At 43.4% G+C, this 18,340-nt stretch overlaps 2 protein-coding genes across 3 annotated transcripts in view; both read right to left on the reverse strand.

Moving 5' to 3' along the window:
* Positions 1-313, reverse strand: part of TMEM201 (transmembrane protein 201) — a 33,888-nt gene extending 33,575 nt beyond the window's left edge. The window contains exon 1 of the mRNA XM_030507666.1: positions 236-313. Coding sequence (XP_030363526.1) covers positions 236-249 — 14 coding nt within the window. The 5' untranslated portion in view covers positions 250-313. The remainder of the gene's footprint in view (positions 1-235) is intronic.
* Positions 6-18,225, reverse strand: SLC25A33 (solute carrier family 25 member 33). Of its 2 annotated transcripts, none has more exons than XM_030507669.1 (7): positions 14,766-14,888; positions 9,456-9,635; positions 5,446-5,523; positions 4,018-4,118; positions 2,855-2,921; positions 1,256-1,539; positions 6-589 (listed from the first exon to the last, which is right to left on the reverse strand). In XM_030507669.1, exons 2-7 carry the CDS (start codon positions 9,500-9,502, stop codon positions 387-389), a joined length of 780 nt encoding a protein of 259 aa, XP_030363529.1. In that variant the 5' UTR covers positions 9,503-9,635; positions 14,766-14,888; the 3' UTR covers positions 6-386. The 2 variants fall into 2 exon arrangements, with proteins under 2 accessions (XP_030363529.1, XP_030363528.1); XM_030507668.1 differs by lacking the exon at positions 14,766-14,888 and adding an exon at positions 18,087-18,225 and having other exon boundaries at positions 19-589.
* Between the last annotated feature and the right edge of the window lie 115 nt (positions 18,226-18,340).

Below are 18,340 nucleotides of genomic sequence, written 5' to 3' on the forward strand. Positions count from 1 at the left end.
CAGAGTTGCACATTTCCAAACCAGTTCTTCTCCTGTTTTAATACAGTTTTAATGAACACCAGTCCAAGAGATCATTTGATACTATGAGGTACATTCCTTGACCACATATGGCTGTGCTTAAGGAAAAGGACAAACATATACTTAAATTAAATAGTGTAATTTAATTTAGTAACAGTTTAACTATCATTAAGTTAAAAAAAGTTATAATTAACTGTTAACGTTAATGACTCAAGACCTTTCAGAAAGCATGAATCCAAAAGGAAATATCCAGCAGGTGGTCACAGATTTGTTTTTCCACTAGCACTGCCACCTGCATCAGTCTCTTAAAGGACTATTTGTTCAATGAAGAAATTGGTCTACAGTCTGTAACAAGAGTCTTGGCTCTGCTACTTTGCACGGTCTTCTAACAGATAGACAATTAACTCATAGGTGGACAACACAATGGCTGTGTTTGGTATCTGCCGGATGAGCTGGGCAAAGAGTCCTCTGTAGAAGGCAGAATACCCTTCTTCACGTGCTACCAGACGTGCTGTCTGAATAAAGGTCTTGTACTTAGTGCCTTCTTCTCGCAGCCGTGTCCGTATAACCTCTGCAGGAAAATAAAAGAGAGCCCAAAGTTAACAAGACTTAAACCTTCCCATTGAGAAACATCCCGTTACCATGAAAGCACAGGCAGAAGTGAGGGACATGAAAACCTTTCTGTACCAATTGCCTGCCATATTATCAGCCATGGAATCCTGTGCACACTGCCCATCAGGCAAGAAGCAAAGTTAAAGATGAATTCTCTTTCATTTGGAATAAACAGACTATTTGCTCATTCAAGCTACTACCAAACTAAATGCTTCACTGATGCTCATCATCAATATTGCTCTTTATATATAACCATGATTACATTCATATCTGTCCAAAAAGAATAGCACTGCTCAACCCACAAGTGTTTCTCACTGCTTGATCACAGCATCCCAAAGGCCGTGAGTACTCAGCTAGATGAGTACTGCTACTAGTGAGAACAGAAGCATCAGGCATTCAATTTCTTTTTGCCATTTTTTGGTGGTGTTTTTAAAATACGAACTCCCCATCACCAACTACATGGCTGTGAATGGTGGGTACTGAGCATGCCAATGCATATGCACACACCACTGTAACATGGCCATTCAAACGACTAAGAATTTTACAGCCCTAAGCCCCAACATTTGTCTTGGATTACAGGCAACAGCTGCTCCTACTGGATTCATAAATGGAAAAGTTAACATACCATGTGGATAAGCAATACAAGAAGCACAGCCCTTGGAAACAGCAGCAGCAAACATCAGTCCAAAGAAGTTGGTTGAGTTCCTTTCGGTCCCGTTCGGAGGAGAAGGGGGCAGTTGCACTTCCTTTAAGTGCTTTTTTAAACTTTCATAAATAGCAAAGCAGATAATGGTCTCAGAAATCCCAGCATAGGAAGCAGTCAGGCCCCTATAAAAGCCGCGGACACCTTCTGTCTGGTAAACATATCTAGCACACTGCAAAGCATTCATTGGTTTCGAACCCCTGACTCTAAAAAACAAAACAGAACAAAGCACATAATGAGCCCACAAAAAGAATTAATACAATATTTCAAAAGCCCACAGCTTTTAATAGGTGTTATAACTATAGAAATGGTTCTCTGCTAAGTTTTAGTCCACGAATCTTCTAGGAAAGCTGCACAGAGCAGGACTATCATGTTAACAGTGCACACTTGGCTCTGCTAATTCACCAATACATGTAATAATTCTCTCAGCTCAGTTCTATACAATCTATCACAGTTCACACCAATGCTTTAGAAGACAATAAGCACTGAAGAGACACTGCTTTGTGTTTAACTGATATTTCCATTTAAAGCCACCTTTAGCAGGCCAAGCCACAGAGGCCCTACATGAGAAATGATCCTTTATTTTAAGAGGCAGTTCTCACTTCAAAGGTGCCACCCTGTGAAGTGCTGGAATTAAGTCTTATAAATTATTTATAAGTTGTGGTGCCTTAAAGGATCCTTCTCACCTGACCTAAACATGTCCTTGCAGGAAAGAATTTCCATTCTAAGCAGTCACGTTATTGGCAGAGTCTCTCATTGCTACAATATCCACCAGTGACTGTGAATCACTTAGCTAAAAGATTGCTGTTGAATTCCCTCTGTCTTCAGGAGGTACTGTTAACAGTAATATAGTGCTGAAGGAAGAACATTAAGCCACTGCAACAGATTCTTATTGCCTCTAGAATGTTTTATGTGGCTTCATTACAGCTTAAAACTATCAGCCTTTCTCTTTACAGCTGTGTACCAGAACCTTGGATTGCTGCAGTAACACACAGTCTGATCTAGTGTGATCTAGGATCAGTACAACTGAGGTTGCCAAATGGGACAGCCTGCAACCTCACACTCAGCCTCCCACGTGAGCTCTTCTGACCTTTCCGTAGCCTCTATTATTGCTGTAGCAAAGCATTTCAGCCCTTGATATATTTATCCTTAACATCAACCCCTGAAGTACAGAAGACTCTGAAAGCAGGAATCTGTGAGAAAAAATAATGCTGTGTCCAACTTTACTTAAGATTTACAGTGAAACCAGAAACTGAACCTAACTCGGCACTCAAGGCAACTTCCACAGCCTTCTCAATGGTAACAGTGCATCAATCTGAAGGAGGACACACAGAACCTTAAACCTTTAGTCTCACCAGGCAGAAGCATGGTGGCTTGAAAAGTGGAATTGCAATTCAGGGAAACCACTAGGCAAGATCTATCAAAGTACAAAGAGCCATGAATAAAACCATGGAAGTTCAGTTTTCCAGAGCCTCCCTTAGCCACTCAGTGGCATCCAATCTCCCTCAATCGGTTACTTACTTCCGTTCAAGCTGCATTCTGGTTTTCACCATCCATATAGGATTCATGAGGGAATTTGTGATAAAAGCTGAAAAAGAGACAAGAAAACCAGAAGTATAGTTAAATACGGGCCAGTGTATTGCCATGGCAGACATGAACTTCACACATTGTGTAGTGGGACAGTTCTAGTTACCAGTTCTATCTAGAGGTTTCAAAAGACATGCAGGTAAGCAGCTTACAACCTCTCCCTTGCCAGAGAACCATTCCATGTTAAACTTCAGGAGGCAATGACTAATGGCCTTGGAATTTCTTAAAGGCTTCTTCCTTTTTGCACCTACTTTAGTGTGTACTTCATGTTCTAAAGACTGCTGCAGACAAGGCACCTTACTGACTGGGTTTTAGAATGATAGATAAAAGGAAACCTGTGGGGGAAACACACATGTATTTGTCTTTCGTTTTCCCCATGGCTCTAGATGGTGCCACTGAGCCAGCTCATTAACAGAATCCACCCATAATGAACTGGGAAAGACTCTTTTTAGTGGTCACTCTGGTGACTGACCCTTGAACTAGTGGAGCTCTTCTGCAGTATTTTTCCAACAGGAACAAACTATTTTCCCATCCTGGTAGGAAAAAGACAATATCCTAAAACAATTTGGCTAAAACAGTATCAAAGTTTGCTGGTGTCTACTATTTTTTTCTTGTACTCAGAGACATTACCACAGCATCACAGCTGGAAAACAGATCATTCCAAGTTAGTGAACAACCATCTAGAAATATTTTGAAGTGTTGAACATGAAAACAGTTCTTCTGTAGGCAAAGTAAGTCAGGAGCCAGCAAACTCCTGTTTTCTGGCATATACAGCCTCACACTAAGTGTACATGTTCAGAGTGCACCACATACTGGCCTCTGTGCTTGTTCATATACCACAGCTATGCAGAGCTGGAAGCCAAGACTGGTGTGTTAGCCTAGGTCCTGTACAGACAGACTCAAAAGTTCAATCCTCACCTTATGCTTCATTCTATCTGTTTCCTAACTATTGAGGGGGATGGAAATCTTTTACCAACAACAGCTTGCAATAAATACTTTGAAGAATTAAGGTGCATCTCAAAGCCAATGCAAGTATTGCCCCCCTGGACACTGGGGTATTGCTGCAGACCATATGAAGAGGGATTACAAATACATACCTGCAGAGCCTGCAGAACAGATGTGCACAACATTGCTGTTGGGCACGAAAATGCCATTAAATTGTTCTTTAGCTTTGGAGTAGCATGCAAAATAGACAGCTCTGTGGGAAAGAAGAAAAAGAAACAAATAAGAGAGAGAAGAAAAGCCACATTACTATTCTTCCCCCCCAAAACCCCAAGGCTTTGTCTCCAGAGAGGCCTCCACATGACTGCTTCCTACAAGGACTCAGGGTTGTTGCTGGTTTGGGGTTTTTTCTCTTACACTATAGTGCTACCACCTGACTTGACACCCACAGGGTAGAAATATTTCACTTTCACACCAACTCTGAGATGGGTCTTGCAGCCAAAGCAAGTTAGATTGGACACCTACACCAGCTCTGGCATTAAACACACTTTGTAAACTTGGGAACGTTTCTTTCCCACCTGGAGCCTATGTTTTCCATAAATCTGTTCAGCACTGTGTTAGCAGCACTTTGTGTTTTAAACACTTAACCCTGGACTGGAAAGGTTTTACACACCTCAAATCCCTATGTAATGCTGAGGAATAGAGGGAGCTCAGCTGATCAATATGATGAGTGAGAAGCTGTCTGAACCAAGTGTGTTCAGATCACAGCTCCTTGAACTGCTAGAAAAAGGCGGATAATGCTGACTACAATTTGTGAATTTCCATAAAGAACCTTATTCCAATCTTATGGAAGAATATGAAGGAACACAAACAACAGCAGGAGCTGCATAAAGAAGCAGGCAGAGCTGGTTTCAGATCCCTGTGCAGAACAGGATTCCCACTTCCGGGACAGAACATCCTACCTACTAGGCAGGAGGCCAGAGAGGGAGTACACCGCTCTTCAAGTTCCTTTTGAACTGGCTCAACCTCAAGCAGAAGAGAGCTGCCAATTTCCTGATTGCTAACCAGTTCTAGCATTTACTAGGCACAAAGATCTTCACCCTGCCAAGAACTGGACAATGCAAATCTTTCCCCCTCAGCTGTGGATTTAGATCTGAGAACAATTAATGTAAGCAATGAAGGACCAGACAGGTACCTCCTCTCCCCTGGCATCCAGCTCCTGCTCAGTGTTTGGCAACACCTTTATGTGTTTGCACAGAAGTAGCAGATCACGTTAGAAAAATGCAAATATTAATCCTGCAGATTTTTCTGCACTACTTCCTCTTCTTTTCTCAAGCATATCATATGTGGCTCTTGCACTGACAAGGAATTGAAGTGCCTTGTTCAATCCGCACCTTTCAGTGTTATACAACTGGAAAGCAGGATTTCAGAAGTATTTCTTGGTAGCACAGTGCACAGATAGAGTCATAAATCCCAGTTTACAGACAGGATAACTTCCTGACCTATTATTCTGAATCACAAATGCTCAGCAACATTTGGGTTGGTATCTTAAATGTGGCTTTTAGCAACAGTTTAACTATTACCTTGATGGTGCAACTCCAACCAAGTTTGGACCCAGCCCTCGGAAGAGTGACCTTGGTCCTTCTTTTTCCAGAATTGACCTTAAAATAAAAGCAAACAGGAAAAAAAGAGTATTTAGGTTAAAAATTATACTTCTTGTTCTGTTAAGACAGTCAGAAGAACTGTACATAAGCAATGAGTATTAATTGTGGAGCTATTAGCTTTTAAGCTATAATAATATACTTCAAAATTAGCACAATTATACACTGCTGAATAAAAGCCACTATAAAACTTCAGCATTAGAGGCAAATGGGTGCCATGTGGCACCAGGTTACAATTTCCATTCTTTGGAAGTTGTCAGGAATTGAATTAGTTTCTTGGAGAGCCCAGTAAGAGTTGACTGATGACAAGGAATATTTTTGGCATTCTCTGTATCTAAGCAATTCAGGAGTTTGCTTCCTGTATAAAGACATACAAAAAATTAAATCCTTTTCCCCTTCACAATTACCTAGTGATGTGTTTTTAACCCAGAGTGAAAGTTGAACGTGGCAACCATACTACAAGCTGTGACTCCTCAGGTAGTTCAGGGTACCCGGTTTTGAGGGCATTCAAGGGTTTATATCATCTTTTCAAAGTAAACTCCAGGTACAGAGGTACTGCTGTGAATCACTGTCAGGACTGGACCTCATAGAATGGTCTGGAAAGGACCTTAAGATCATCTAGTTCCAACGCCCTGCCATGGGCAGGGACACCTCACACTAGACCGTGTCACCCAAGGCTCTGTCCAGTCTGGCCTTGAACACTGCCAGGGATGGGGCATTTACCACTTCTTTGGGCAACCTGTGCCAGGGCCTCACCACCCTCACAGTAAAGAACTTCTTTGTTATACCTAATCTGAACTTCCCCTGTTTCAGTTTAAACCCATCACTCCTTGTCCTATCACTACAGCCCCTGATGAAGAGTCACTCTCCAGCATCCTCGTGATCAGGTCTAAAGCAAGATCACCACCAAATGATGTTTTCCTGCAGCTCTGCAAAAGCCATTTCCACCCATGTTCCCTCACACCTTAGAAGGCACTCTGGGCTAGGACTTCTCTGAAGAAGATAAACTGATTGGACAGCTTCCCCAGCAGCTGCCAAGTTCTCTATAATACCTCGCTGGAGTGCCTCATTAAAAAAGACTTATCTTCCCAATTCCTTGTACTACTAACAGCAGGCATATTTACAAGGACTAAACCAACAGCTGAACACTAGTCAACGGCTAAGTATTAACCAGTGAAAGCCAGGTACAGTCCAGCAGTCCCTGGGATTTCAGTGCACAATCTGCTAGACAGCAGCTCTCTTAGGTGAAGTCACCATGTGAAACCCATGCAAGGAAACCCAGGTAACACCAGGCTCCAGGGGAAGTTCACATACACCTGCTGGAACTTGCTAGATCATTAGCACTGTTGAGAACATTCCCCACAGATTCCAACACCAAGCTCATAAGGCAGATGATGATACAGGAGCCTCTGAAACCCTTTTCCTGCAGCAGAGTTGAACTTGCTGTGTAAACTCCAGGGCTGAGTGTCTCCACAGAGACAAATCCACCAACTACTTGTTCTTTGTCACTTAGCAGTCACGACTGCAGATTCCAGCTGGGGTAACTCATCAGAATCTTAAATGGATTAGACAAAACCAGCGTGTCCTTCTGGAGTGCTTTCTGTTCAGCAGCAGGCTTAAGCTGCCCTCCTGAGTACCTACTTACTTGCTATTTATGGCAGTTAAGGGGCTTTCATACTCAACACCTTTAACTCTTACAGAGCGATTTTATATGCAGGGCTCTAATTGCTGCTTCTTTAGCCACACAACTTTCCCAAACCAGAAGGACCAAGTTGTGTCCAGTTTGGCAATGCATGCATGCCCAGGATTAAGAAAGGGATGGAAGAGTAAAAGCGAGGGACCTAACTTCCCTTCTTTCTTCCTACATTTGTATTTTAGCAGAAAGATCATGATCAAAAGCATCATCTGTTCTTCACAGATGCTGCCTGCAAGGGAATGAAAGCATCACTATTTTGCTCTCACTTCTCAATCCTCTGAATTAAGCAGGCGGAAAACTTGGTGATACAGACAGCTGAGTAATTCCTGAAGTGAAATGAAGTCAAGATCATAGTAATCAAATCTAATGAGCTTATTAATAACTATATTAAAAGGTTGCTCCAATTTTAAACATTTCCTCTCTCCCTTACAGAAAGAAGACAACTCCAGAAAAAGATGGGCCCAGGGGGATGAATTAAGAGCTTTGTGCCTTGAAGTTTTCACTTCCTTTAGTTACAGCTGCCTACAGTCCAATGCTGCAAGGTGAAAAAATAGCAAGGGAAAGGAGATGAAAAATCAAAGGCAACTGGCACTATTTTCAGTCACGAATTGTTCTAGACTCACCTCTGAATAGACAAAGCAACGTTTGGCAGGGGAAAGCAGCACTGTTTACAATACAGAAACTCAAGTCCCTGAATGACTCTAGCCAGATAGCTCTGCAGAGAATGTGAATTAGCACTCTGCTGTTATATAACTGTGCAGCTTCTCCCCAGGCAGCCTGCCAAGCTGCTGGCCTTACGTAAAACCATTCAGCTTGCTCTGCCAGTCATTATTTTCCTTGGCATTTCAGCTACCTGATCTAAACAGGACCTCTCGGCATCACCCTGGGGTGCCCAGTGATTCAAACAAATTCAGTCCATTTGCATGAGACCTGAAAAGTGAGTTCACGGTGTTTTGATATGAAATGCAGCACTAGAGATGTGGACTTCAGAGCTGCTGGTAAAACTCTTCAGCAGTTAGAAGCTAAAAGATTGCACACTTCCTCTTCTTTATGAATGCACATCTGAAAAGGGAACAGGTGGAGCATCAACTACTGCAGTCTGAACCACATAGAAGGCTTTTAACAGAGATCATAAGTAATGCAGGTGAGAAAGGATTGATGCATAGTAATTGGCAAAGACAATATCTAATAGCAGAGAGCTCAGTAAGTCAGCAATAGCTGAGGAAAAGACACAAGCTTCCAAGACCCTATTAGACATTCTATTTCAGTGAGACTGCTTTTGCAGTGTCCTTCCCCCACTCCCATAAATCTCAGTTACAGATCATCCACACCAGAGTGCAGACAAGCGTAACTCAAAATATATGGGAACACTGAATTCTGGAGGTCATCTGATTCAGACTCACGCTCAAAGCAAGGCCAGATGCAAAGAGAGATCAGGGGCTGACATGCATCACTATGTGCAGAGAATTAGAAACCTTGGTACAATGCTGGTGAAGGAAAGGATCCAGCTTTTATATGATGCTCCAAAGAGAGAGCGCCTCAAGATAGGAATTAAAGATTCCCTCCAGCAAACAGGTAAACAGCATGGGCAGCAACAGCACAAGTATCTCTATTTCTCACTCAAAGCTAAACTGGGAATGGCTCCAGGAAAAAGAAAACATACAGCCTATATGGCTTATTCAGGCCTGCAGTCATTTGCCAAGAACTGGCCCCAGCTAGTAAGGATTACCTGTTAAAGTGCTTAAAGGAGACTGCAAACATGATTATTCCCAGTAAGAGACAAAGACAACACTTCCCAGTGTTGAAAGAGAGAAAGCCCTTTCCTCCAGAATATTTTCTGTCATAGCTCCCTCAAGCAAGGGCTTATCAAGAGTTTCCAGTACGTCCTGTGTATTGATCCCTACAAACTCCTCACTGCCAAAAAGCCTCATTTTGAGCAGACTATTTAAAAACAAACCCCTCCAGGCACTTATTCAAATCAATTTACTTTGGAAAGTTTCTAAATGGTGGAAACAAATTTCTGTGGAAGTCCAAAGGAACGCTCAGGAGTCCTGAATATGTATGTGTTTCTGTAAGAGTAATTCATCTTTCTACTGCTGAAGGCAGAAATCCAACTGACATAAACCCTTCCAGTGCAAGTCTGGAGCAAAATTTGCATTCTGTGTTTGCAGAGAGGAACTGGAACTCAGCTCACTGGTGTCAAGCAATACTGAATGACAGGAGGAGCAGTACTCACTTGAGAACACTAAAGAGCCCAGGTGATACAGATGTTGGCCTGACCATTCCTTCACCACTGATGGTCCCCAGCTGGACTTGTGGGTAGTAGACAGCCCGGAAGGCTAGCTTTGAAGATTGGAGCCGAGTCTTTATTACCTCTAAGGGACAGGTAAAGATGGCACCAACTGTTCCTCCGCATCTGGAAAACACAATTTAAACAGAAGACAAAGTCAGGAAAACAGCTGCACAGATGTGTCAAAACACAGCACGGAGTATGAATAAAACCTGAACACAGCTGCTCTGTGTTGTGGATGGATTATTAGGAAGCAGGGCAGGTTTGGCATTAGGCAAAGGTGACTGTTCCCAAGCCCTGAGAGAGGGGAGAGAAGGTTGAGAAACTGTTACAATGATCACGTGCAGTGATGAGGTTGGTAAACACAAAGATGATACCCAGCACTAACAAAGGGTCCTTGACTGACCGTCTGCTGGTTGCATGTTCTGCCAGGATGTGGAATTCTACCTGTAAAAACTTCAGAGGCATCCATGTTTCACAAGCTGTCCTAAAACAGACATACCCTTGGATGGACTTTTTTTATGGGAAGCAGGAAGCTGGCAGATGAGAACAAGCCACTGGGGATTAGGACACTGTAGACTGAAAACACAGCAATAATTCTTCCCCATTTCAGTGCTTATGATTTAAACAGCTGCCTAGAGAAATATTGTAACTACACTAAGTTAAGCTCTCTGAAAAACAATGGATATCAACTTTTTTTTGGGGGGGTGAGGGAAGGAAGCTGCAAGGATGGTGGCAAAACAGAATCACGGGACAGAAAGGCTACTAAAAACCAGAATTCCCATAGTCTGATAACTGAAATAAAAGATTATACACACTCCTACATACAAAAAACTATATAAGAAATAAATGATTCTACCATCAGGATATATTCATCTTAATATATCATTCATCATCTGACTAAGCCTGACAAAAAGCACTCTGGACCAAGAATAGAAGGTGTATGAGTCCTAATCGTCATTTTCATCAGTGATCTGGAAAGTGACTGGTCAACTATTTCTCATTCTGCTGCTGTTGCTCTCTGGTAACTGAAAGTCCCTTCTGCCCAACTTCACAATTAAACATGATGCTGAGGTTGGCTAAAAGGTACAATTCTAAACGTTATTAATCGAACATGTTGGGCTTTAAGAAGGCTTAACTAGATTTCAGCTACTACAACTGGACCCACTGATTAGGAAATAGTTTCTTTGCTTGCACAGGTATCAAAGCATGTGATTTCTTTAAAAACCTCTGTTTGCAATTTTCCTTCTAAACCACCATGAGTCAACAACTGAACTCACTTGAGATATGACTGTGAAATTGTAATTTAAGTAGTTTTCCATGAAAAGGAGATTTAATTAAAAGAAAAATCCTATCATTTGTCTTGCACATAAAAAAGTACCATTGCTTGCTAGAGTCAGGAGAAGTCTGCAGGCACTAATTTGGGAACAGAGATCCATAAAAGGCTATTAGTAAAGGTACTAATGCATATTTTCTAAAGCCCCACATATACATGAACTATTTTACTAGCAGAATCTTTTTTTAACCACCAGGAAAAGGGCAATTAAAAGAACAGCAGAAAAACCCAGGCTGTGGATACATCCTAGTTTATAAATGCTTTATCTGGTACAGCTTATTTTGCTTGCCGAAACAGTAAGTCTTACATCAAACACAAACCATCCGTTGCCAAACCCCTGAAGCCTGCCCACCCTGGCTGTACAACCACAAACATTAAGGTTCTTTATACAGTTCAAAAGGACACCCAGGCCACATGGCTGGGGAATACAACCTCCTCGCTATGGTTTTCACGTCCTACAAGAGTCTGTCCAAGTACACGATCCCAAACGCTATGTTTTTCAGATGCAAACACATGCAACAGAAGAAACCGTGTTTCCAAGAGACCAGCAATATGATTTAACAGCATGGCTTCAATGAGTTTCTCCTCTGAGTTCTTGCCTCTTCCTCTTCCCTGCTGAAAGGGGAAAAAGCCTCAACTAGGGACAAACCATACATCCAAAGTGACACATACTGTAAGAAAGAGCTGTCTTCATCCCTTCTAAACCACTTACATATGCCCATTGAATAAAGTCACAGAGTTGTTCATGGAACTAGGTACACAGCAGTTGAAGCTGTGTCATTTGGCTCAAAAACGACAGCGTTCACAGAGACCTTATCAGGCCTCTGATTAGCCTGTATAAGCCTCTGATTACATCATGTACCGAACCAGGGCTTGGACACCAGCCTTCTGCTGCGGCAATACTACTCTGGAGGACATCGCTTCAGTTTCTCCTTCTTTGTTTTGGCAGATGCATCTCATGTTGCTCCCGGTTCTCCGAAATTCGATCTTGGGGGAAAAGAGACAGGTCAGGAATGGATTCTCCAGCAAAACCTTTCCAGTTCCCACAGCTCGGAGCAGGAAGTGTTTTGAGGAACCCTCTTGCAGATCCCTGCTGCCACCTTTGTTGCTATGTATATCCAATACAGACACAAGTCTGTACAACTAACCCCTGACAAATCAACATACTCAAGAGAAATTGTAAGTCTGTGGCAACTCCATGAAGAAAATTTGATTGCCTACATTCCCAATTCATTTCTCTACCAATGCTCCACTACGGTGTACTGTCTTCAGCCCTCATTTATTTCACATTTATGAACACTAAAACAATACTTTCACAGGAACAACTCATGCATTCAGGACACTGAAACTCCATCTGCTGTTTCTTCTTGTCTTTCTAGCCCACTCCTTCCCTTTCATCCTTTTAGTTTGACAATCCAGTTCCTTTATGCACCCGTTACTATTTAAGTACTGCTGGTGATGCATATGCAATCCTCTGCTATTCAACACAATGAGTTAATATCTGCATCACGAGTTTTGACAACTCAGAGTTTATGTTGTCAGTGTGACAGTTCCTAACAAAGCACTATCTAACAGAGCAATAGGCAGAATGTCAGCAGGGTGCAAACATTATGTCCCAAATACAAACACGTGGCAGATAGTTCCAAGTAATGTACTGGGCAGTTTTTTCAGATGAGCTGATCTTCCACCAGATGGGAATTCTATGCATCATACCCTGGTGTTGTTCTATTCCCTGCAAAGATTGATGAAAAGTAACATACTGTGCATAAAAGAAACACTTTGTAGGGTGTTCCAGATACCTACCTCTGGGAAGAAAGGAGAAACAACCAGCTTTCCTCAGCTATATAAACAGCCATGAACCTTGAAAGGTTCAGGCCATGGATATGCAGCAGATAAACTTGATTTGGGAAAATTTTATGCTGCAACCAAGGCAAAACCTCCAAACCTTCATACTGGTTTGAGCCAGGTTGGGTTTTTCTGATGCATCAGTGCAGAAGTCCAGTTGCAGAGATGTTAAGCAGTGCTCACTGCACTAGCCTCTAGCAAAAACCCCAAACAATGTCTGAATCTGTTCTTAGTCAAAGGATAGAAACCTCCCTAGAAACAAAACACTACAGCAGAGTATCTTCAACAGGTCACAAGAAGTTCCCAGCTCTGCTCTGCATCACAGATACAAAATCTCTTCAGTGTGAGACCCCCAACAATTCATCTGCTTTGGCCTGTCACTTACTGCCAGAAAAACAGTATTTGCACTTCAGGCTTTGAATGCCCCCTCTAGTTGCATGATGGGCCAGGTATGTATCACCATTACAGCAGGAAAATACACTTCTCTGCTTTGTGATGTCCAAACAAAGGAACCAAGGAAACTCTTGGTGTGAGACTAATGAAACATATTTTGTGTCTATGGAGATACAGAACATACTGTAATTTAACAGCTACAGGAAAAATATTTACTTCCATAAAAAGAAAACACTGTTTAAAAAACATGCCAAGGATGCAAATGTCAGAATCTAATTCCCATGTTCCTCTTGCTGCCAGCTTTCTATCTTGACAAATTCCACCCCAGTGTACCCATGACTGGCATTTGAAATAAACTTTCAGCACCCATTAGCACAATTAATAGAGATGGCAAGAATCTTAATTAAGATTCTTAATGACTTCATCTGTCCTGGATTTCATCACTTGTAATATTCTTAAACCAAGTAACAACCCGATGCTGAATGTAAAAGGAAGTTCTGCAGAACAATAGAACCAGATCTTTCAGTGAGGCACCACTGACCTTACCAAGATCATAAGCAAAGGCGATGAGCTGCTTGGTGAGAGCAACCAGGACTTAGAAGCCAGCCTCACACATTTGGCTGTGTGAGCATTTGAAATCACCTCTTCCTTCCCAAAGGAAGCAACTACACTCCACATTTAACAGGGAATTTTTGACAGACAGGATTCAAGTGAAACACGTGAAGCATTAGCACAAATAGTCTGACAACTATATTTAATGGGCTGCTTTAAGAACCACGCTGGGAAGCATGTGTTAATTCACTCTTCATGCTCTAGCATGACAAACAGCAAAGCAGGTTCTAGCTTTGACATTTCATTACTGCATTGTCAAGACTGGGAACAAAACAAGCTGCTGCATTCTCAGATGCCCTAAGAAAACTAAGTACTAAACCAATACAGACTGTTCCTCATGCCTTAATTTTGACTTGTTATGCATTCAGTAAGTTTCCAGCTAAAAACATTATCATCAGGTGCAGATATTCCCGTAGGCACCTACTGTGTTCCTTGAGCTGATACACTGCTAATGAATTACATACTGCACCCAAGAACCTAAACAAGGCAGAGGGCTGGAAAACAATCTCATCACCACCTCTAGTTGTCCAGGAGCACACACAGTAGAGCAGCCACATAGTTCAGGTGAAGACTGCTTCCCTCCAGTTTACAAACAGAAACATCATTTCCCAAATGATCTGTCAGCATTAGCACATTGCTTAACAATTAACGTGCGTGGGAGCAGTGTTCCAGTCCTCTTCCCCACAACTCATTCGGTTACTAATTCAGGGAGTAACTTTGCATTAGTTCTGTGACCTGTACTAGACACTCAGGTCAAATTCAACATTTTAAACACGGCTCTCAGCAACCCAGTGCATCAAACACTTCTCGAAGCGACAGTGACAATCGACCTGTGCCCATGGAGACAGATGTCACCATGCCCCTAATTCAAAGCAGCTTGATGTCACCGACTTCCCTAAAGTATATTTCCAACTCTTTTACAGGTGGCTCAAGTAAGGTTTGGTATCTAAGGTTGCTTCTCAGAGCCAAGGGAGTTACCAAGACAAAAAGAAGTCAAAACATGGGTTTATTCAAATGAGCAATTCCCCCAGTTTGAACCAAACTGCTAAAGAACACACACCACACTGTACCTATATGGAATGAAGAGAAAAGGTTTGTTCCCAGTTTTTGCTCTTTGCCACTTCTATGAAGGTCATTGCAGCCTCTAAATACAGCTTCTTAGGAAATCCCTGCAGCAAACAGTATTACTTCACCTGGGAAGAGAACATGGAGTAACCTCTGCTGCAGCCTAGTCCAAAGTTTTTCCCAGACAAAAATAAGCAACAACTGCACTGACCTCAGCAGGGAAGCAGGAACCAGCATTGTAAACATGCTTACATCTGTTGTGCAACTTAGACACGGATGGTTTTGCTCCTGAAATCTTCCCTGCCCTCAGAGTCATGTTCCCACCAAAATGCCAGGCCCCTTTGGTTTGCTGTTCCTATCGTAAGCCTTAAAAGGAACTAAGAGAAACAAAAGGAAGCCAATGAGTCTGCCTGCCCGTGATCAGCTAATGAAAGCCATCTCCTTCAACAACTGGAGAACACTTCTGAATAGTCCAGTGCATTTCATCACTCCTAGCCTCTGAAGCAGTAAACACTTCTATTGTCATTATCTGAGGCTGCCTTTCTTGTGCACAGACACTGTATTACATCTTCTTCAGCTGACACTGCATCCCACCCTCACCTTCACAGGAAACTATCCCAATAATGTCTCTATCAAAATTCTTTCAAGTGAATGGGTTGCTCTTGCTTTACAATTCAACAAAGATTAGCATCTTCCACAACTTATACAGTATTCTGAACTTCCAGCACTTTCTTCTGCTGGAGGGGTAATTTCATCCAAGGTCCTGGTTCTGCAAACAACTTTAGGTCACAACACAACCCAGTTATTATGGAAGACCTCTCTAAGAGAAAGTGTAAAGGTATTTGAAGGACTGAGGAAAGACCTCCACAGAGACTATTAGCCAAGAACTAACACACTAACAATTCTTTCTAGAATTCCTTTGATGATGTAACAGATGTAGCAAAATATTATCACAGCTGAGCTCCTTTAATCAGATTTTATTGAGCAGACATCCTTTATCACTACTCCTATTCAAAATAGAAGTTAATAAGGTAGACATGGCACTGAGCTTCGTATCTACTACAATTTGGGTTTCTAACTTGCCTATCAGCTGGCTGGTCCAGCGCCCCTCCAAACACATCACCTATTCCCTACAACATTTCTTACATGTAGAGAAATGTGTTTAACATCTTGGGTAACAGCTCAAAAAATCATGTTTGATTTCTTGTTCCATCCAGTGAGCCCCAAGAAATGTGCATTTCTCACTTGAAAAGCAGAGATATAGCATCAGTAGAAGTGTACGCACACAGGATATGGAAGTTCATGGTCTTGAACAGGGAACTGCTCTGAAATCCATTGTTTGGATGGTTGGGTGGGTAGGTGTGTGGTGGACCAAACACTTGGGCATCAGCTAGTGCATGCGAAGACTAAATTCGCTGTCTCATTTTCCTGCCTGTAACACCACAGCAAGATAAATGACTGTACACTTTTCTGTGTGTCTTTAAGTAGCAAGAATGGGGTCCAGCAATGAACCTTTAAACCTTCGTATACCCTAAAAGGCCACCTTTTTCCCCTCTGTGTTGTATTTCCACTGCCGCTTTAGAAACAGATCAATCTTATCATACCAGGGTGGGTGGTGGGATAGTCCCTACCAATTTTCCATTCTTTCTCTCCATGCTTCCTCAAAACCAGATAAGACCCAGTGACTTTGTGGGCGTGCTGCAGCAAACGTTTACTGGGATCCTTAGAGAATGTGGAGGGCACATTAAATGAGTAAGGAAGATGCTGATCACTCAGCACCAGATTAAAACACTGATGAGTTTCAAATTCCTATTTATTTATAGTCCAATGGGCTGTGTGAGGACACCCAGAGCTCTGGATCAGCACTGTTATTATCCAAACCAGTTGCATGTGTACACTCAAGCCCAGTTTCTGTCCCAGGCTCCAGGTACTGTGCCAACGCATGTGGGCGAGGCAAGGGGAAGAGAGGACTTAACACATATTCGAGTCAGCAGAAGAAGGGCAGGGTCTCTGTTGGGTTTAATATTATATTAAATGAACCTACTGCTCTAGGGACATGTCAGAGGAGACTGAAGTCTCCTGTTCAGCAACAAGAAACAATGGGTCACCATTAAACAGATTTAAACTAACAACAGTTTCATGTTGGCTTCCTAACTCTTCTCAGCTGACAACCGCTCCAGGATATTCTACAAATAGGTTAAGCCATTAATATAATATTAAGATTTCTAATAGGACAGAAGTGCACACACCAACACCAGCACCTCCTATCTGCGTAACAGTGATTTTTAAGTATTTATTTTTAATTTACACCATAAAATGGTATTACTCGACTACTAGTAAATTTACCGTAAAAATAATTCCGAAGGTGTTTTGGGACGGGTTTTGGTTGGTGGTTTGTGGGTTGGGGTGGGTGGGATTGTTAAGCCTTTAACACAACAAAAATAAGAAGTTTACAAGGCCTTGCAAGAACTTCTAAGAAGTGGCCTGGCCACTTCTTCACATGCCAAGTCACCTGCTCTGAGGTACCAGCACCTTCTCGATCTCTCTTTCCCCCCACTCCTTTTCCCTTTTTGGAGTACTTGCCTTTCAATATAATTACAGGGATCAGGCAGTTACACAGCCCCCGCTATTCAGCGCCTCCACTATTAACTGTCACCTACACAGAGCTTATTGAAGTGTTGTGCAAATAACCACCTTCCTTTATAAGATCAAGCTACCAAAAGCTATCTGGACAATGCTTTTTGGATGACAACCCTCAGCTCCTGCTTATTCCAGAAGGAGCTGGGCTTAAAGTGTTTCATTGAACAGAGCTGGATACCACAGCTCTGTAAGATTTGGTAATTATATATAGCTAAATGTCAGAGCAGCCCAAGTGACTGCCCAGCGATGACCTCAAGTCGCACCATGATCTTTCCTCGCCCTTCCTGCCTGGCTTGCTAAGGATGTATTTTCTAATTGTGGAGAGGCACCCCTTGCCCGGCTCCTCTGCACGGGCACAAGGAGAAAGCCCCGCGCTTCCCGAGCTGTTCTGAGGGCGCACAGGCTCCTGAAGGGGACAGTGAAGCAGCACGGGCTGCGCTCGGCCACCACAGCCCGTTTCCCCGCTGCCGGCCCGTGGGCCGCGCGGACGGGAGGTGACAGGAGGGGAGGCCGCGCCGCAGCCACCTCCACCACCCGGCCGCCCCTCAGCACAGGCAGCGGGCGGGCACGCCGGCGGGGAGCCGCCGCCCGCGGGGACACCGCGTCCCTCTCCGTGCGGCCTCCCCCGGCGGCCGGCACCCCGCGCCCAGCCTGGCCCGTCCCTCCGCCGCGGCGGCCGCACTCACCCCCCGGCGAAGAGGTGCAGCAGCGTGTTCTCCTGCGGGGCGCCCGCCATGCCTCCGCCGCTGCTGCCGCTGCTGCCGGCCCGGGCTCCGGCTCCGCCGGCGGCAGCTGCAGACGGAGGCCGGGCCGCGGCGCGCACGTGATGCGTCAAACGGCTGCGCGTGACGTCACCGCGGGCGGCCCCGCCCCTATCGGCGCCGTGCCACAGCGGGAGCGGGCGGGGAGCGGCGGTTGCTGAGCAGCGGGGGCGTCGACA

This window comes from Strigops habroptila, chromosome 16 (genome assembly GCF_004027225.2).
Source record: "Strigops habroptila isolate Jane chromosome 16, bStrHab1.2.pri, whole genome shotgun sequence".
NCBI lineage: Eukaryota > Metazoa > Chordata > Aves > Psittaciformes > Psittacidae > Strigops > Strigops habroptila.